Source organism: Cetorhinus maximus, chromosome 15, assembly GCF_964194155.1.
Source record: "Cetorhinus maximus chromosome 15, sCetMax3.hap1.1, whole genome shotgun sequence".
Lineage (NCBI taxonomy): Eukaryota > Metazoa > Chordata > Chondrichthyes > Lamniformes > Cetorhinidae > Cetorhinus > Cetorhinus maximus.
In genome coordinates, this window is record NC_135893.1 from 22,748,980 (window position 1) to 22,770,585 (window position 21,606).

Here is a 21,606-nt window from a genome sequence, read left to right on the forward strand (position 1 = left end):
CAGCTCGTCTGCTGTTGAAACCCTTTGTTATCTCTAGACTTGACTATTTCAACACTTATCCTGCCAGCCTCTCATCTTTCACCCTCCAGGAACTTGAGCTCATCTGCTACCCGTATCCTAACTTGCACCAAGTCCCCGTCGCCCCAGAGCATTTAAAAGATGCTGTCTAAATGCGGGTCCCTTTTTCTTCCTGTTTTTATTCTGAGAATGAATTGCCTTGAAAATAAAAAAAAAGCTCTGATTGGGATGAACTGACATGTGTGAGCTGGCAAGGGATATAGTTTGCTGCAAATAGCAATAGACCGAGGAAGGCTGAAGCTGAGAGACAGGTTGTTGCTGGGGTTTCCATGGAAACCGCGCGTGTCCCGTGGGAACGTATGCCTTGTGACATCAGAGAAGGCGAACCGGCGCGCTGATGTCAGACGCAGGGCTACAGAGGCTGGTGGTTGCCATGGCAATGTAAAGAGTAGGCCGCGGCTTTTGATTATTGAGCGAGAGGAGCGCGGATGTGGCACGAACAGAATCACCGAGCGCGCAAACACTTGGAAAATGTGAGTCCGACATGATTTGGTGGGGCTAGTCCAGGGCTAGGGGGGCGGTGGTAGGGCTAGTCTTGGGAATGGGGGGGTTATTGGTGGGGCTAGTCCGGGGAAAGGGGGGTAGTGGGGCTGTGGGGGGGATGGGGGGGGATGGTGGGGCTAGTCCGTGGAATGGGGAGGGAGGTAGTAGGGTTCGTACGGGGAATGGGGGGTGAGGTAGTGGGTAGTTGGGCTGGGGTTGGGGTAATGGGGCTAGTCCGGGGGAATTGGGGCTAGGGATCGGTGGTGGGGCTAGTCCGGGGAAGTGGGGGCTAATTGGGTCTGGGGTAGAGGGCCTGGGGGTGGGGTGGTGGGGCTGGGGGGCTAGTGGAGGTGGGGTCTTATTGGGTGTGGGGGGGATAGTGGGGCTAGTCCAGGGAATTGAGGGGGGGGGTAGTGGGGCTAACCCGGGAAATGGGGTGGGGGGGGTAGTGGGGCTAACCCGGGAAATGGGGGGGGTGGGGGTGGAGGTGGGGAGGTAGTGGGGCTAGCCCGGGAAATGGGAGGTGGTGGGGATAGCCCGGGGAATAGGGGGTGAGGTAGTGGGTAGTTGGGCTGGGGGGAGGTAGTGGTGCTAGTCCGGGGGTAATGGGGCTAGGGGGGGGCGGTGGTGCAGCTAGTCCGGGGAAAGGGGGTGTAGTGGGGCCTGGGGGGGTTTGTGGGGCTAGTCGGGGTAATGGGATAGTGGGGCTGGGGTGGGGGGTAATGGGGCTGGGGGGGGTGCAGTGGGGCTAGTCTGGTGAATGGGGGGATAGGTAGTGGGGCTAGCCCGGGGAATGGGGGGGGGGTGGGAGGTGGTGGGGATAGCCCGGGGAATAGGGGGTGAGGTAGTGGGTAGTTGGGCTGTGGGGAGGTAGTGATGCTAGGCCGGGGGCAGTGGGGCTAGTCCGGCGAATGGGGGGGTAGGTAGTGGGGCTAGCCCGGCGAATGGGGGAGGGAGGTAGTGGGGCTAGCCCTGGGAATAGGGGGTGAGGTAGTGGGTAGTTGGGCTGGGGTGGGGTAGTGGGGCTAGTCCGGGGGTAGTGGGGCTTGGGGGCGGTGGTGGGGCTAGTCTGGGGAATGGGGGGGCAAGTGGTGGGGCTAGCCCGGGGAATGGGGGGGTGGTGGGTAGCAGGTAGTTGGGCAGGGTGGATAGTGGGGCTAGTCTTGGGAATGGGGAGGGTTGGTGGGTCTAGTCCGGGGAAGGGGGGGTAGTGGGTAGTGGGGCAAGGGGGGATGGTGGGGCTAGTCCAGGGAATGGGGAGGGAGGTAGTAGGGCTAGTCCGGGGAATGGGGGGGCGGGGGCGGTGGGGCTCGTCCGGTGAATGGGGGGGAGGCGGTGAGACTAGTCTGGGGATGCGGGGGAGGTGGTGGGGCTGGCCCGGTGAATTCGGGTGGGGGAGGTGGTGGGGCTGGTCTGGGGAATTCGGGTGGGGGAGGCGGTGGGGCTGGTCCGGGGAATTGACGGGGGGAGGTCGTGGGGCTGGTCCGGGGAATGGGGACCACCAAGCATTATAGGCTTTTGCAAAACTACATTAATCATTTATTAATAAGAGAAATGATTTTAAGCACATACATATGTCTACGTTACTACTATACTATCTTCTAAATCCCCTAATTAATCTGACTCCCAGTTATACCTCTGTTAAGGCATCAGTAAGACACATAGACTTTTAAAAGACCCAGATACCCTGAACAATCTAATTCAAAGTGAGTTTCCTTAACTTCAGGTCCTTGTAGACAGCTTCTTGAGGCTTAGATGCTAAAGGCTTCTCACGCTTGTTAGATCGTAAAATGCTTGCCTTTACACACAGCCTTCTCTCCTTTATACATATTTTTTCCCTCTGAATGCATCGTTTCACTATGTCTTTGGACTTTACCTCCCTGATCATAAAAAATTATGATTGTACCAATTTTACCAGTAATCTTTGGGAAAAATGAACATTGTTTCTGAACTTCACCTTGCTAAGTGACACATTTCACCCCTCCTTTGAAAACAATCTAGTCTGGTTTATGTAAAAATGCAAATGCTCTTTTACACCTTACATTTTAAACTTCCCCCATGTTTACCTACTTAACATTTCAAACCTAGCTTATCATTTGTTACATCAAAGCCTCCAGACCAGTTGCCTTTAATCTAATTAAATCTCTCTCTCACTCACACACACACACACACACACCACTATTTTCCAATAAATTCCAATTACATTATTATATCTTTCTGACAGGCTGGTCCTGGAATGGTGGGTGTTACTAGGGCTGGTCCTGGGAATTGAGGAGGGGGTTGGGGTAATGGTGCTAGTCCTGGGAATGGGGGAGTGGGGTAGTGGGGTAGTGGGGCTGGTCCTGGTAATAGGAGGGAGCAGTGGGGCTGGTCCTGGGGACAAGGTGGGCAGGAATGGGGCTGGTCCTGAGGATGATGAGTGATGGGGCCTAGGCCTGGTTCTGGGGATGGGGGAGGGGGTAATGGGGCTGGTTCAGCGGATGGGATGGTGGGTATTGGGGACGGTGTTAATGGGGGCTGGCCTTGTGGGGATAGGCTGGTATTGGGGCTGGTCCTCGGGAGGGGATGGGTGGGGTAATGGGGCTGGTCCTCGGGAGGAGACGGGGTGGGGTAATGAGGCTGGTCTTGGCGACGGCATGTAATAGGGCTGATCGGGGGGTAGGGGTAATAGGGCTGGTCCTTGGGACAGGGCGGGGGGTAATGGGGGATGGAGGGGGTTGATGCGGGTTGGTCTTGGGGCGGGGGGTTAATCGGAACTGGTTAAAGTCATAGTCATAGAGGTCTACAGCACAGAAAAAGGCCCTTTGGCCCATCAAGTCTGCGCCGGTCAAACAAGTAGCTAACTATTCTAATCCCATTTTCCAGCACTAGGCCCATAGCCTTGTATGCCATCGCATCGCAAGTGCACATCCAAATACTTCTTAAATGTTATGAGGGTTTCTGCCTCTACTACCCTTTCAGGCGGTGAGTTCCAGATTCCCACCACCCTCTGGGTGAAAAAATTCTTTCTTGCATCCCCTCTAAACCTCCTGCCCCTTACCTTAAATCTATGCCCCCTGGTTATTGATCCCTCCACCAAGGGGAAAAGTTCCTTCCTGTCTACCCTATCTATGTCCCCCATAATTTTATACACCTCAATCATGCCCCCCCTCAATCTCCTCTGCTCCAGGGAAAATAACCCCAGTCTATCCAATCTCTCCTCATAACTAACATTCTCCAGCCCAGGCAACATTCTCGTAAATCTCTTCTGCACTCTCTCTAGCACAATCACATCTTTCCTATAATGTGGATTCCAGAACTGCATGCAATACTCTAGCTGTGGCCTAACCAGCATTTTATACAGTTCCAGCATAACATCTCTGCTCTTAAATTCTATGCCTGGCTAATAAAGGCAAGTATCCCATATGCCTTCTTAACCACCTTATCTACTGTCCCGCTGCCTTAAGGGATCGGTGGACATACACACCAAGGTCCCTCTGACCCTTGGTTCCTCCCAGGGTCCTACCATTCGTCATGTATTCCTGTGCCTTGTTTGTCCTGCCCAAGTGCATCACCTCACACTTATCCGGATGAAATTCCATTTGCCACTGATCAGCCCATCTGACCAGCCCATCTATATCCTCCTGTAATCTAACGCTATCCCCCTCACTAATTACCACCCCACCAATTTTCGTGTCATCCGCGAACTTACTCAACCCTCCTACATTCAAGTCTAAATCATTTAAATGTACCACAAACAGCAAGGGACTCAACACCGATCCCTGTGGAACCCCACTGGACACAGGCATCCAGTCACAAAAACACCCCTTGACCATCACCCTCTGCTTCCTGCCACTCAGCCAATTCTGGATCCAATTTGCCAAATTGCCTTGGATCCCATGTGCTCTTATCTTTGTTATCAGTCTCCCATGCAGGACCTTATCAAAAGCCTTGCTGAAGTCCAAGTAGACTACGTCAAATGCATTGCCTTCATCTACACACCTGGTCACTCCTTTGAAAAATTCAATCAAATTGGTCAGACATGACCTCCCTTTAACAAAACCATGCTGACTGTCCTTGATTAATCCCTGCCTCTCCAAGTGTAGATTAATTCTGTCCCTCAGAATTGCTTCCAATAGTTTCCCTACCACTGAGGTTAGATTGACTGGCCTGTAATTCCCTGGTTATCCCTTCGTCCCCTCTTGAATAACGGTACCACATTGGCTGTCCTCCAGTCCTCTGGCACCTCTCCTGTGTGCAGAGAGGTATTGAAAATTATTGCCAACGCCCCTGCTATCTCCTCCTTTGCCTCACTCAACAGATTGGAATACATTTCACCTGGGACTGGAGATTTATCTAATTTTAAGCCTGCCAAACCACCTGGAACCTCCTCCCTTTCTATGCTAATTTATTTAATTATATCACAGTCCTTCTGCCTGACTTCCATACCCACGTCGTACATCTTACTTGTGAATACCGACACAAAGTATTCATTTAGAACCCTACCTACGTGTTCCGGCTCCACATACAAATTACCATTATGGTCCTTAATGGGTCCTACTCTTTCCCTAATTATCCTCTTACTCTTAATGTACTTGTAAAATAACTTTGGGTTTTCCTTTATTTTACCTGCCAATGTTTTTTCATGCCCCCTTTTTGCTCTCCTAACTTCCTTTTTATGTTCCCCCCTACACATTCTATACTCCTCTAGGGCTTCCGCTGTTTTGAGCCCTCGGTATCTGCCATAAGTTCCCTTTTTCTCTTTATCTAACCCTGTATATCCCTCGACATCCAGGGTTCCCTGGATTTGTTGGTCCCACCCTTTTTCTTTACTGTTATATGTTGGCCCTGTACTCTCCCTATTTCCTTCTTGAATGAGTCCCACTGCTCTGATGCAGATTTACCTAAAAGTAGCTGCTCCCAGTCCACTCTGGCCAAATCATATCTGATCTTATTAAAATTGGCCTTCCCCCAATTTAGAGCTCTGATTTCTGGTCCATCCTTGTCCTTTTCCATAACAACCTTGAATCTAACGGAGGTATGATCAATATCTGCAAAATGCTCCCCCACTGATATTTCTACCACTTGCCCGGCTTCATTCCCTAAAATTAAGCCCAGGGCCGCCCCCTCTCTTGTAGGACCTTCTACGTACTGGCTTAAAAAGCTCTCTTGGATGCATTTTAAGAATTCCGCTCCCTCTATCACACTATGACTAACCTAGTTAATGTTGGGGAAGTTGAAATCCCCCACTATTATTACCCTATTATTTTTACACTTCTCTGAAATTTGCCTACATATCTGCTCTCCTATTTCCCTCTGACTGTTAGGGGGCCTATAGTACACTCCCAGCAATGTGATTGCACCTTTTTTGTTTTTAAGTTCTACTCGTATGGCTACATTTGAGGATCCTTCTAAGATGCCTTCCCTCCTTACTGCTGTAATTGATTCCGTGATCAATATTGCGATACCCCCTCTTTTACCTCCTCCCCTGTCTCGCCTGAAGACCCTATTCCTAGAATATTGAGGTGCCAATCCTGCCCCTCTCTCAACCATGGCTCTGTGACAGCAATGACATCATACTTCCATGTGTTAATTTGTGCCCTCAACTCACCTGTCTTATTTGTCAGACTCCTTGCATTAAAATAAATACCATCCAACCTTGCCAAACTCCCTTGTGCCTTAACTGGCCTATAACTTCTATGCCTTTCAGACTCACTTGCTCTCTCTTCTAATTTTGGCTGTGCATCTCCACCTGCTGAACCTCCTCTCAGGATCCCATCTCCCTGCCAAGTTAATTTAAACCCTCCCCAACAGCACCAGCAAACCTCCCCGCAATGATGTTGGTCCCATTCCGGTTTGGGTGCAACCCCGTCTGCCTTGTACAGGTCCCACCGCTCCCAGAAACGGTCCCAATGTCCCAGAAATATAAAGCCCTCCCTCCTGCACCATCTCTCCAGCCACGCATTCATCTAGACTAACCTTCTATTTCTATACTCAGCGCGTGGCACCAGAAGTAATCCAGAGATTACCACCTTTGAGGTCCTGTTTTTTAATCTGTTTCCTAGCTCCCTAAATTCTGCTTGCAGGACCTCATCCCTTTTTCTACCTATGTCGTTGTTATCAATATGTACCACGATCTCTGTCTGTTTGCCCTCCCCCTTTAGAATGCCCTGCAGCCGTTCAGTGACATCCTTGACCCTGGCACCAGGGAGGCAACATTACCATCCTGGGGTCACATCTACGGCTGCAGAAACGCCTGTCTGTTCCCCTTACTATCGAGTCTGCTACCACTATTGCTCCTCCCCTCTTTTTCCTCCCCCCCTGTAGAGCTGAGTCACTCAGTGCCATGAGCGTGGTTGCACTCCCAGAGGAACTGTCACTCTCACCGTTTTCCAACACAGAAAAATGGTTCTCGAGCGAGGGGGGCAGGGGTTAATGGGGGCTAGTCTTGGGGGCAGGGGTTAATGGGGGCTGGTCTTGGGGACGGGGGTTTAATGGGGGCTGCCTTGGGGAGGGGGGGGTTAACCGGGACTGGTCGTGGGGGAAGGGCTTAATGGGGGCTGGTCTTGGGGACGGGGAATAATGGAGGCTGGTCCTAGGGACGGGGATGTATTGGGGCTGGTCTTGGAAGGGGGGGGTAATGGGGCTGATCTTGGGGACAGATGGTGTTAATGGGGCTGGTTCTGGGATTGGGGTGGGGGTAATGGGGCTGGTCCTGGGAACAGGGTAATGAGAGGATGGAATAACGGGGCTGGTTCTGGGGGCACTTGGTAGTGGGGCAGGTGCTGAGGATAGAGGCTGAATGAGCTGGTGGTCAGGCAGAGGACAGTGACAGTGATAGCGTGCAAAGGGCTAACGTTGTGGGGCGAGAGAGTAAGAAAACTGGTGCTTGGACAGAGGGGAAAAGGTTAGCACTGTGAGGAGATTGGCAGAGTGGCTGAAAGTAAATTATGTCACTAGGTGATTCATACCTGTTTCCATGCATTCATTACAAATAATGGATGCCTTGTTGGAATCACCTCTAAGTGTTTGGCCCTGATACTCCAGTGCAGTGATGACGGTCTGCTGCACTGTCAGAGGTGCCATCTTTCAAATGAGATGTTAAACTGAGGCTCCATCTGCCTCCTCAGTTGGATGTAAAAGAACCCATGATGCTATTTTGAAGAAGAGCTGGAGAGTTCTCCCTGGTGCTCTGGCTAATATTTATTCCTCCATCAACATCATAAAAACAGATTATCTGTTCATTGTCACATTGCTGTTTGTGGGAGTTTTCTGTGTACAATTTGGCTGCTGCATTTCTGACATTACAACAGTGACTACACTTCAAAAAGTACTTCAGTTATTATAAAGTGCTTTGGGACATCTGGTGGTTGTGAAAAGTGCTACATGAATGCTTCTTGTGTTGCATTTACTAATTAGTTCACATTATTTTGATTATTTGTCTTGCTTACATTTCTACTTAATATTTATGTTCCTGATGTTCCCTCTCCATTGAGTTTATCTTCCTCCTTGCTGTGTCTACTGCTATCTTTCAAGGTTGTATTCCAATCTCCTCCTTGTCTACTGTCTTGGGCAGCACCAGAACTTTTGTAACCTTGGCATCCTATTTGACCCCAACTAAGCTCCCAACTCCATATTGTCTCCATCACAAAGGCTGCCTGGGTCAACTTTTGTAACATCTTTGCCCTGTCTCATCCATACTTTTGTCTCCTCCAGGCTGCAGTATTCCAGTTTTCTCCAGACTGGTGATTTTATGTGGAAGACACCTTTGATTTTGTCCTCGGGCACATGTGGACCTTCCAACAGAGGTTACTACATACTGATTAGGAGAAGAAAGCCAGACTGATTTTCCGTCTCCCCTTTCCTTAACCCAGGGACACAGGCTAAATGTTATCATACCAGTTGCTGCCCATCCATTAGTTGCTCTACACCATTGTTCAAACCTGGGGACTTCTAGCCTGTTATCAAGTGGCACATTTGCCCACTAAGCCATCATAAGAGCCCAAAACATAGCTAACATAAAACATAGTTCTGATGAAGAGTCATTTGGACTCGAAACATTAACTGTATTCCTCTCTGCAGATGCTGTCAGACCTGCTGAGTTTTTCCAGGTATTTTTGTTTTTGTTCTAGACTTCCAGCATCCGCATTATTTTGCTTTTAACATAAAAATCCAGTTGGCGGTAACAGAAGTTAATGTGGTAAAGATGTGTGAGACCTAGGTAAGCTGCCTTGCTTGCAATATGTGCCAAAAGGGAAAGCTTTTGGGGTCAAAAGGGTAAAAATGTAACTAGCAAATTGGACAATAAATCACCTCATCTGGAGCAAAGGATAATGATCAGTGAGAAGTCCAAGTGACCAGCAGAGGCCCAAGCAATTGGCATTATTTATAGACATTCTTAAAATTATTAAAAGGACAGTGGTTCAGGTGTTTGGGACAGAGATAAAATTCAGAGATCTACAAAGACTGGAAAGCTGGGTGTGTTGCAACCCCTGTGGTCACCCTGGGATTGCCAATTGGTGCTGAGCAATGGACAGCCTTATGCTGCTGTTTTGTCACGTTAGTTTCGGCTGCACATGAACTCTGGCCCGGGAAGCAACCATTCAACATCTAACCCACTGCCCCATTCATTTACGTTTTTGAGATGCAAACATCTAGAAGTATAATTTTAAAAACAAGAGTTTGTTTAATTTTTCACAGTTTGCTGTCTGATGGGAATTGGATGTTCTTGAGCTCCATGCCCAAGAAATGGCAGTCTTCCTGAAATCAGGATCTCTAGTAACAGCCAATTGGCTCAACACTGTGGACGGCCGGGAATATCTGGCCAGCATCTTGCGCAGAAACAGGAGAAAAGTGTTTGGTAAGTAAAAATTTCACCTCCTCAAACCTGAAAGGAAAGCCACAAAGGGCAGGCATATTTCTAATTACCTCCCTATACACAAAGATGTCAAAAAAGGTAGGAAAAGGCTAGCTGGCTTCTTAAAACTGCCGTATTCAGGGATTTAATCTGCTTAATTCCTTTCTACAGTTTCCTTTACCCAGGGTGGGTGATGTTTGCTGCTTATCATATTTTAATACCCTCACTGCAATTTTTATATGCAAGAGGAGAAGTGGACATACATATATACAGTGGATATGAGCACGGTACAGTTTACAAACAATTGATTTACTTTACTGTGCTGTAAACAAGTTGCATCTATCCATTTGGATCCTATTTTTGGCGCATTTATTCTAGAATTGATATCAACTCTTCAGTTCATTAGATGTGTCATTGCTGTTTGTAGTGGTTGAAAATACTTTACCCAATGAACTGGCATCCTTATGATGGTTCAAGTTTGGGAACATTTTGAGTAATTGATGAAAGATCTATTTTTCAAAAGTGTCGATTGATGGAACCCAGACTAGCATTATCTATTGCCAGGTCAAAAAATCAGTTCTGTTCCTGTCAGTATTTGACCTTGATGACACTGTGATATAAATGTTTGCCTCCAGGATTGCTTGAGCGGCCGGTGCTCCCACCACAGGTTGCACCTGACACTGCTAGTTACAAGATCTTTCTGTCTGGGAAGAGTGGAGTAGGAAAAACAGCAGCAATTGCAAAGTTCGCCGGTTTAGAAATTTCCAGTGTTCATCATGAGACCACAGGTGAAGCTACAGCCTATATCAGCTTTATGTATGCATGTATACTGTAGTGTCCTTGCTGGCTATATGTGTGTAGATATATTTATATCGGCTGTGTATGTATGTTTCTTGAAATGGGCAGCCTACCTGCACAATTGATGAAACTGGCAGTTTGATCATCCTGTTCATGGGCATTGGAAAACTTGCCCAGTTCGTGAAATGGCCAATTTTTATGAATGAAAAATAAAATTTCATTCACAAATGTATAATTTGCTTAATTATGTTTACTGTCCTCTTAAATTTCATCCAGTATTATATGCACACCATTCAGATATAGCTTATAGGGGTAGGTGATGGCGTAGTGCGTTGGTAATCCAGAGAACCAGGGTAATGTTCTGGGGAGCTGGGTTCGAATCCCACCACGGTAGATGGTGGAATTTAAACTCAGTAAAAATCTGGAATTAAAAGTAATTTGCCATGAATGCCAGGCAATGATTACCTCCAACAAGAGAGAATCTAACCAACCATTGCCCCTTGACATTCAATGGCATTACCATCACTGAATCCCCCGCCATTAACAAACTGGGTGTTACCATTGACCAGAAACTGAATTGGACTAGACATATATAAATATTGTGGCTACAAGAGCAGGTCAGAGGCAAGCAATCCTGTGGCAAGTAACTCACCTAACTACCCAAAGCCTGTCCACCATCTACAAGGCACAAGCCAGGAGTGTGATGGAATACTTACCTGGATGATTGCTCTAACAACACTCAAGAAGCTCGACACCAGCCAGGACAAAGCAGCCTGCTTGATTGGCACCCCTACCACAAACAATCACTCCCTCCACCACCGACGAACGGTGGCAGCAGTGGGTATCATCTACAAAATGCACTGCAGAAACTCACCAAGGCTCCTTAGGCAGCACCTTCCAAACCCAAGACCAATACCATCTCAAAGGACAAGGGCTGCAGATACAAGAGAACATCACCGCCTGCAAGTTCCCCTTGGAAGTATATTGCTGTTCCTTCCCTGTCATTGGGTCAAAATCCTTGAACTCTGTTCCTAACAGCGCTGTGGGTGTACCTACACCACGTGGGACTGCAGTGGTTCAAGAAGGCAGCTCACTACCACCTTTTCAAGGGCATTTAGGTATGGGCAATTAATGCTGGCCTAGCCAGCGATGCCCACATCCCATAAAATGAATTTTTAAAAAATCATCAATGATTACAATATAGCAAAAACAGTAAGGAAACAATTCATATGTGTATAATGTGCCTTTATTCAATATTCATTTCAGATTCATTGTAACATCCAAACATTTCAAGTTCATTGGTTTATGTTCTGTTATGTTTCATTTAGGATCACACCCAAACCACTCAGCTTATACATCAATATTTACAAAAGCAGCATAAATACAATTCATACATATTTAATATGCCAGCACTGTCAGCGTTGTCACAGGACTCGTAGATGTGACAGGCACAATTGCAGCGGAGACCTGCTTTCAAGCAGGAACATCGTCTTTATAAGCAGTTACTCCTGTAGTGACATCTCTGACAGCCATGCCCAGCACAGACACTTTGAACAAGTACAATCTCATGAAGGCTGAAGTGTTCTGGTGGAATGTCTTCTCACTCAGTCCACTGTACTGCACAAATTCAAACTGATTCCTGGCAAGTTTGCCTTTCACAATTCCTTTAGCTGTTCCAATGGTGTAGCCAGTCTCATCTGCTGCCAGCACCACACCTATAACATTTGGTGGGTCACCTTTGCTGTGGTCAAATGTTGACGCTAGGACAGCCACATTGCCTCCAACACCAACAGCCCAAAGCGACCTTGTGCTGTGTGCCACCATCCGTTTGCCTTGCTGTGTAATGCACTGTTGTGTGACCTTCCTTGCACGTCTGGCAGGATGAAGTTCTTCATCAGATGTAGGGTAATCTGTAGTGGACGATCCAGAGGTCTGCCCAGGGTCATTCATGAAGGATGGTCCTGGGGATGTCTCAGGATTGTCCATGTTGAATGATCCAGGGACTGGCTCAGAGTTGTCCATGTTGGGCAGTCCATGGGCACACTTAGGTAATCGATGGTGGATGACTCTGAGACTTGTTCAGGATCTTCCATGTTGGATGGCCTAGGGGCTGACTTGGAGTCACCTGTGTGGATGGTTCTGTGGCCAGCTAAGGATTGTCCATAGAGGATGGTCCAGGGGCCAGTTCAGGATTAGGATTTTCCATGTTCTCCTCAAGAAGTCTTTCCACTTCTTCTTCAATGGTTGTGGCGATTCTGTTGAGGAACTCATCTGGAAACTTTGATCTGACGCTGCACCGTTGTTTGTTTCCAGTGAGTGCTTGGTAAGGAGCCATCTTTATAGCCTCATGGTAACTGCTGTTCACTGCGCACCGAACAAAATGGACACCATAGCTCCACTGAGCGCAATTGTTGTTGCGTATCCGGGCCATTACTTTGGGCTTCACATCACCACTATTACTGCGTTCCACAGAGCCTTGACTCTAGGGATGTTTGGGACGCCCATTGACCAACACCAGTTCTTCCTAGAGTGTTGCCAGTTCATGGATGACCTGTGTTGTGGACTGCCTTCCGTTATCTGACTGAAGAATATGAGGAGTCCCGATGTCTAGAAATATGAGAAGCAGCTCATGGGCAACTCCAGCTGCTATCTTGGATTTCAGAGGACGAATGATGTGGAACTTGGAACTTATATTAAATTTTACACCTTCCACCAACCACCATTTGTGCCTTTATAGACATGATGTTAAGCTTGTACACTGCAACAGGCTTGAGCAACAATTCCACTAATAAGAATTTAAAGCTCGTACATAGCACTGGCCATTCCATGAAATGAGCAGTCAAACTGCCAATTTCATGATCTGTGCAATGGGTTTACCCAGTTCATGAAATGGGTTCTACCAGTGCCCATTATGTTATATATACTGTACACACGGAGTACATATAAGCAGCGCTTCACATGCACTTCCCTCAATTTAGTCTACTGCGTTCATTGCTCCCAATGTGGTCTCCTCTACATTGGAGAGACTGCTTTGCGGAACACCTTCGGTCTGTCTCAAGCATGACCCAGACCTCCCTGTCGCTTGCCATTTCAACACACCACCCTGCTCTCATGCCCACACGTCCATCCTTGGCCTGCTGCAATGCAATGTTCCAGTGAAGCTCAACGCAAACTGGAGGAACAGCACCTCATCTTCCGACTAAGCACTTTACAGCCTTCCGGACTTAATATTGACTTCAACAATTTCAGATCATGAACTCTCTCCTCCATCCCCACCCCCTTTCCGATCCCCCCTTTTCCAATAATTTATAATTTAAAAAAATATATATTTTTCTTTTCCCACCTATTTTAAAATTTATTTCGATCTATTGTTTTATCTCCACCTTTTAGCCCATTTCGATCCCTTCCCCCCACCCCCACTAGGACCATCTGCCACTAGCTTGTCCTGCTTGCTACCCTTAATGCCCCCATTAGCACATTCCTTAGATAATATCACCATCGTCAACACCTCTTTGTCCTTTTGTCTATGACATCTTTGGCAATCTCTTCTTTGCCTCCACTTATCACTGGCCCTCTATCCAGCTCTACCTGTCCCACCCCCCTCTACCAGCTTATATTTCACCTCATTTCTCTATTTCCTTAGTTCTGATGAGTCATACGGACTCGAAACATCAACTGTATTCCTCTCCGTAGATGCTGTCAGACCTGCTGAGTTTTTCCAGGTATTTTTGTTTTTGTTTCAGATTTCCAGCATCCACAGTATTTTGCTTTTAACACAGGGTACTATGTTGTTCAGACTGTGTTGTGGCATTTACATGGCACTGAGCCCTGAATGTTTTTTTGGTAGACTCTATAAAATCAGTAAAGCAAACACAATATCTGGGATTCTAGTGAAAGATTTATCTATTTTTTTGAAGATAACATCTAATGATTGTCTTGAATGCAGGAATTCAGACAAGGACAGTTTATTGGCCAGCAAAGCTGGTGGAGAGCGGTCGAGTGATAATGTTTCGCTTTCAGTTCTGGGACTGCGGTGAGGCCTCACTGAAGAAGTTTGACCACATTCTTGCTGTAAGAAAGCATCAAAGCCATTGTATAAAATGTATAAATTGAATGCTGCAGGTGCATTCCTCATTTCATGCTCAAATAGGACAAGCAATTGCCAAACAGTAGAGAGAAAAAAAACTCAGCAGCTGGAAATGTATTCTCAGAGGTCTGCTTTGTTCCTCATGTCAGTAAATAATTAAATAGTTCTGTGCATCTGTGTTGTGAGATGCTAATCTCTTCTTTCATTCTCTCATCTAGTCAGCATAATCTTCTCTTTCAATGGAATCCCACTAGCACAGACAACTCCTTTGGGAGGCATTGTACCAGTAAGGATTGTAATATAGTCCCCAAAGACTTAGTGGGTACAGGCATCTCCTAGTGTGATCCCAGGTTTGATTCCTGGTTTGTGTTGAATCAGCTCATCTCAGCAGGGATGGTTGTTGGGTCTCCAACATTGGCTTAACATTGTTGGGTTAGCAAGAGGATAAATCGATCAGTTTCTCACTGCTAAGCGCAATTCAGTGACCCCTGCTGAAAAGTGGAAATACACAGTGCTAGATGAGAACAGGATTAGACATGGCTGTGTGTGCCTGACACTATTGAAAAGCCTCCCAACATTCATTTTATAGATTCACATGTGAAGCTTGACCATCAGTCAAGAGATTGGCTGAATTTTGGAGGTGGTTGGTGCCCATGGAACCCATATTCTACCATGGGCCAGCAGCTTTGAAAGGGAAAAGTTTACTTTTGTTTTTAAAAGACATAATATCTTGTAACCATTACTCATTGTTTCAGGACATGTGTCTACCATTCCCCACAAATACTGATCTAACATACTGATTCCAGCAGTGCGAAGGGTGTCTGCTGGGGCCAGTTACCATGGCAAATGGGGGAAGATGAAATTACAAGGGAAATCTCCCCAAATTGCTTCACTTATCTTCTGTTGGCTCATTATATACCCAATGAATCATACAGCACAGAAAGAGACCATTCAAGCTGTCGTGTCTGTACCAGTTTTTGAAAGAGCTATCCAATTAGTCCCACTTCCCTATTCTCTCCCTATAGCCCTGCACGTTTCTCCTTTTCAAGTGTACAACCAATTCCCTTTTGAAAGTCAATTACTGAATTTGCTTCCACCACCTCTTCAGACAGTACATTCCAGATCATCACAACTGAGTAAAAAATAAACTCTCCTAATTACTTTAATAAATCTCCTTTAAACCTTCTCCATGCTTTGACACACATCGTAAAGTGTGGGGCCCAGAATTGACGCAACATTCTAGTTGAGGCCTAATCAGTGAGTTATAACTGTTTAGCATAACTTCCTTGCTTTTGTACGTTGTGCCTCTATTTATAAAGCCAACAATCCCATATGTTTCTTTTAAACAGTCTTACTGCCTTCAAAGATTTGTGTATGTGAACCCCCAGGTAACTCTGTTCCTGCAACTCCTTTAAAATTGTATCATTTAGTGTATATTCCCTCTCTCCTATTTTGCTTCCAAAATGTCTCACTTCACACTACTCTACATTAATTTCAGCTGCCATATGTCTGTCCCGTCCATGGCCTCCTAAGGTCTGCTACTGTCTTCCTTACCACACTTTCAAGCTCTTTTAGCTACAGTCTTTGAAATTATGCCCTCTGCATCCACTCCAGGTCACTAATATATATCAAAAAGAGCAGTGGTCCTTTTACCATTCCTTGGGGACACTATTGTGTATACCTCCCTGTGCTAGTCTAATAAATAACCATTCAGCGCTACTCTCTGCTTTCTGTCTCTTAGCCAGTTTTGGATCCAGACTTCTACTACCTATTTAATCCTATTGGTTTCAGTTTTGCTAGCAAGTGTATTATGTGGCATTTTATCAAACACAGTAAAGTCCATGTATACAATATTAACTGCAATACATTCACCAACCCTCTGTTATTTAATTGGAGAGCTCTGGTCACACCTTACTTAACTTATTTGGCATTTCTTAGTTTGTCCTCTAGTTTGATCCATGAGCAACCTTTATAATACTACAGGCAGCAATCTGCTCCATATTACCTTTTGAGTTGTCTAAACAGCAGGGGACAAACAGCAGACCTGGACAGGACTGTCCTATTCATTGGTGCCTCAGACAGAGCAAAGAAAATCATCACAATCTTATTCTGAATGTCAGCCAATTACCCATAATTTTGTCTGTCATTAAATCTTTAAAAGCCTTGAAAATACAACTGTAACAAGTGCTTTCTGAAAATCCAAGTGAAATATTTATATCTATTTTTAATCAATAATTAGTTTAATAAATTCCTTGGACTGAGCTGTATTTATGGGCTAAAAATATTAATAAATTTCAGCTAAACCATATTTTGTATCTATTATATGGTGCCTCGTAGAGAGACAAACAGTGATAAGATGAATAACCAGTTAATCTTTTTGGTATTGGATGATGAAGTGGATGATGGTGGCCATTGCATGGAATCTTCATGTTCAGCTGAAAGAGTGGAGCAGGCAGAAGGGCTCTCCAATTAATGTCTTGCATCTCCCTCAGTATTTAACTGGAGTGTTGGTCTAGGTTATCTGCTGAAAGTCCTGGAAGTGGTACTTGAACCTACAATCTACTGACCTGGAGGCAGGAATGTTATTAATTGAGTTTAGCTGTTGCATTAGTGCACTGAGCTTTGTCAAAGCACTCAATTTGATGACTTTGGCAGTTGAGGCATTTTGATTGAATTACAATTTTCTCCAATGCCTTCCTATTTAAAGAATGATTTGAATAATCCATTCGGCTTCTGATGTCCCTGCTTTTGCCTAATTAAATATGTACCCAATTTATACGTCATAACCTACCCTTTAAAACTCGGTAGCTTAAAAAATGTAAGCACCTTATGATGATAAACATGGATGGAAAAGCATAACCAAAAATTGTAGCAAAAGGACGTTTTCATCCTCTGCAAGATTTTTAACAATATATTGCTTGACATCCATAGTGCTGCACGATGGGAATCAGCACCAAATGTAGTTTCTGGTGAACTAAAGTTAAATATTGCAAAATAATTGGATCAGGCTTACTAATGTAATGAAGTCCCCATTTTAAAGTTGTCAAATTGTGCCCTTATTTTCATAAATTCATTATAAATTCCTATGCTCATGTTTGTAATAGAAACTACCAGATTGCTTCTTGGATGGAGAGGGCTGTACTATGCCGACAGACTAAATAGAATGGGCTTATACTCACTGGAATGTGGAAGAATGAGAGGTGATCTCATTGAAACATACAGGGCAGAATATTGCGCTCGTCAGGCAGGTGTGCGCCCGACCCGAATGAGCTTAAAATGATGCGCGTTGTTTCAGCCGGGCGCGCGGAAGCCAGCAGTGTGCCCGCTGACAATTAAGCGGCCTATTAAGGCCCTTAATAAGCTAATTAAAAGAGATTTTTTTGCTGCCCAGCCAACCATTGGGTGGGCAAAAAGGACAAAGTGGCCTTGCGTTTTTGGCGAAACCTCACCAACGGGCAGGATGAGGTTTCGTCCAGTGATTTAAAAATAAAGAACTTTTTGCACTTTTTTTTACATGATCCTGCTCATGTGACAGAGTCACATAAGGGGACATGTTTTCATTATTTTTAAATTCTTCATGGTGATAAAAATCTTCAGCTCTCTGAGGCAGCTTTATGCCTTGGAGCTTTTACTGCACGCACCCGTGCACATGTGTCAACACCAGCACTCGCGCTCTTGCTGCCCCATCCCGGCTGGCCATTAATTGGCCAGCCAGCATGAAATCCATGTTGGGGCCCGATCACAGGCAGCGGGCAGCTTTGCGACCGCTCGTGGGCCTGCCTGCTGCGCCCGTCCGATAAGGTGAAAATCCTGGCCATAAGATTCTTGAGAGGGTTTGACAGGGTAGATGATGAGCTGTTTCCCCTGTCTGGAGAGACTAGAACCAAGGGGCATAGTCTGAGAGTAAGGGATCAGCCATTTAGGACTTAGATGTGTGGAAATTTCCATACTTATCAGTTGTGAACCTTTGGAATTCTCTATCCAAGAGAGTTGTGGGTGCTTGGTTGTCATGCAGTATTCCTGGTTGAGATTGATAGATTTTTCAACTCTAAGGGAATCGAGTGATATTTGGGATCAGGTCGGAAAGTGGAGCTGAGGTCGAAGGTCAGCCATAATGTAATTGAATGGCTTATGTTTTTATGGATAGTTGAGGTGCTGCAGCAAAATTACTGCTGGTGGAAGGATGTAATTACATAGGAACCATGGAAACAGGCTTGAGGGACTATTTCTATCTCTCTTCCTGAGTGTTTACATCCTTTCACCAGCAGTGATGCTGCAATTCCTCAACTTCCCTTCAGTCTTTTCAATTTATAGACCTTGACTCTTCACCTCGGTTGCCCCAATTTAAAAAAAAACTCCTTCCCTTGTGTCAAACTCTCTGTGCGTTTTAGTTGTGATTTTTCAGCCCTTGTACACCCATATAAAAGTCAGACATCGAGGTATTGGCTGAGATTGAATAAATCATTGCATGTACTGTTTGCAGTGAGCAGCTCTTGAATCATTTCTTTTATTCCCCTCAGGCCTGCAAGGACAAGGCTGACGCCATCTTGTTCCTTTTCTCCTTCACTGATCGGTCATCATTCGACGATTTACCCAGTCAAATGTCACGGGTCATGCATGATTCTGAGAAGATTGTTAAAATTGTTATTGGCACAAAGTATCCTTTAATTATCAAAATATTTCAGATTTGAACTCTCCCAAATGACTGCTGATATTTGAAAAGCTTTAATGTGTTTCAGATTATGAAAACAGTCACAGTTATATATCAAATATTTTATTGATTTCTTTTTTCTTTCTTGACTTTAATCTGTGAAAGCAAACTTGTATTTTCTGTATGCTGTCTAATCAGTTGTTGAAGGATTTAAAAAATATTTTACTAAATTTAAAAATTGTGCACTTTCACCTGTGACATAGACATTTGCACATTAAAATTAAAGTTTTGCTTTCCAGTTCTTAAACACCAACTCTTGCTGGGAACTAGAAGCCCTGCTCACCTAAGTGGCCTTTCTTCACATGTGAGCTTAATGTCAACAGGCTACTTGACTGTGGAGGCATCACATCTAAGCTTTATTTCATCCTAACCCAATGTCACATACTTGTTCTTTCCAGCAAGGTACACTGGATAGTGATCAGCAATAGGAATCCTAGCTGATTTTGTTTTTTTTCTTTCCTTAGCCTGGGTGCACTGGAAGTAATTATAATGTCCCACTTCCAGTGCTATAGACTTTTAATGTCTTTTCAATTTTCTTTTCTTCTTGAAGGTAGCTCACTGTTTCATGTTGGTTTTAAGCAACTTCTGGACTGCAATGACATTGTGAGCTATAGAATTGTAGGGAAAAGTAAATATAACTTTTTGATAGTTTCTGATCATGTATGTGCAAATATCACTGAATATCTACTCATTTTCTCTAACTAAATGTGAACAGATTTGACCAATATATGCACACAGATGTCACTGAGAGGGAACTTCGTGATTTCCAGAAGACATGGCATCTGCCTGTCTTCAAAATAAAGAGCATCAATGGTCCACGATTGTCAGATGGAAAGACTCTTGATGGCAAAGCAGGGCTGCTGGAGGTAGAGCACATACTGAATGGAGTGGCTGAACAGCTCTGGTACCAAGATCAAGTGACAGCAGGACTTGTCCCTGCACCACACCACCGTTGAGAGCCTTTCAGCCCTTGCTGAGGTTACTACAGCCTCTCCCCTGGAGCACAGTCTTCTTAATCTATGTCTACTTGAAGGTAGTGACCTGTAAACACTGGGCCAAATGTGTTGGGTTTGTACCACAACCATCTCCTACTCCTGCAGTTCCACGATTGGCAGCCAGTGTTCAAATGAGTGTGAAAGTTTTCTCCAGTCTCTCAGCTGGCGACATTCAGCAAGAGGCTTCGGGAAGAGAAGTGCTTCACCTTAAGGCAACTACGTGACTTAAAATCTGTTCAGCATGGATGAATGTTGATATTCTGAGCTGCCACAGACTGTCTGCCACACTTAGCCAGCTGCTAACTGTAGAGTTAATTACCATGACCAGAAGATGGGTACTCTCCATTTCTGTGCAGTTTCGCACCAAACCATATTTATTGAATGGGTTGAGTTCATATGCAAGTTGGTACCTGCATTGACACGTTACAGACCTGTGAAACCCAATTTAAAAGTTCAGGGTCTGACAGGGAGTTTAATTAAAAATCAGCTAGGAGTAAAGGTTGCAATCTCTGGAAAAGTTAGCAATCTTTACACCACCTGAATGGAAATGTAACATTTTTATAATGAGAAGGACCCCAAGGTATATAGTGCCACTGTATTGTGCTCTGAACTTTGGTCCTGATTTCCAGACCAGTGATTGGCATAACCCAGGGCTGCACAGCAATTAACAGGGTCCTAAATGTACAATCATGAATTGCTGATCACTACAAAAATACCTATAAAGTAAAATAGGTTGGCAAAAAGGAGACTCTTTTTCCAAGCATAAGGATCCTTAGATTTTTTTTTGTTCCATTTCACCCCTTTCCTCTTGAGGGGATGAACTCTTGTTGGGGACTGTTCCTCCAAGGAAATCTTCCTGAGAGCTTGATTACTGAGTGTTGGTAGGGTCTTCAATTATGGAGGGCATCATAATCCAACTTGAACTTGTACTTGTTTAATGTCTACACATTGATAATGCTGGATAGCAGGATGTGGAACTTTGGCTGATTTCCCACCACCATTCCCACCCGACCACCAACAACTCCCTAATCCAGAGACAAGGGCCAATTGTGCCCAGGCGTGGATCAGCTAACTCAACACGGACCAGGATCAATCCTAGGATGTTGCTGGTCTGTATAGCCCAGTATTGCACCAATGTTTCATTTAGCCATTATGCAATCAGGGATGCTGGAAATTATACTGATTTTAACTCGAGGATTTGACAGTTAGTTCCATTATCTAGCATGCTGTGTTGTCATTGGAAAAGTATTGTGGTTGTGTGTCCTTTGTGAAGACACAGCCGAGTGTTCCTGACCACAATAATACATTCTATCAAGTAGTTATAAGTACAGGATGTTAGTGGGACAGGCTGCTTGAGACCTCAGTCAATAGAAGAAGCCCAATAAAGGTTTTCAGTCCCTGCTGCACAGGAATCAGTTGTTCACATTGCAATGGGTTTTCGTACTAGTGTTTTATCACCCAACAGCTGTCTTGCAGCCTCTTGTTGAAAAGTTAATGCCTGCATTACATTGCACAACAGAGCTTTAAATGAATATTGGAGAGAGTAGCATATGTTATTTGATACTTAATCTCTCATTATATTTCCTAGCTGAAACTTTATGATCAACTTAATTTGCTT

General features: G+C 45.1%; 1 protein-coding gene across 1 annotated transcript; it reads left to right on the forward strand.

The window, feature by feature from the left end:
• Window positions 1-423: 423 nt before the first annotated feature.
• cplane2 (ciliogenesis and planar polarity effector 2) lies at window positions 424-20,821 on the forward strand. The gene is made up of 6 exons (XM_078558090.1): window positions 424-551; window positions 9,241-9,400; window positions 10,033-10,185; window positions 14,142-14,266; window positions 18,803-18,939; window positions 19,709-20,821. Exons 2-6 carry the CDS (start codon window positions 9,289-9,291, stop codon window positions 19,947-19,949), a joined length of 768 nt encoding a protein of 255 aa, XP_078414216.1. The 5' UTR covers window positions 424-551; window positions 9,241-9,288; the 3' UTR covers window positions 19,950-20,821.
• The last annotated feature ends 785 nt before the right edge of the window (window positions 20,822-21,606 follow it).

What these genes read in the sequence shown, in the direction of transcription:
- cplane2 (XM_078558090.1), top strand. Translation starts at nt 9,289, where the DNA reads ATGGCAGTCTTCCTGAAATCAGGATCTCTAGTAACAGCCAATTGGCTC. An exon ending in AAACAGGAGAAAAGTGTTTG is followed by an intron (nt 9,401 to 10,032) that starts GTAAGTAAAAAT and finishes GTTTGCCTCCAG; the next exon opens with GATTGCTTGAGCGGCCGGTG. An exon ending in AAAATTGTTATTGGCACAAA is followed by an intron (nt 18,940 to 19,708) that starts GTATCCTTTAAT and finishes AAATGTGAACAG; the next exon opens with ATTTGACCAATATATGCACA.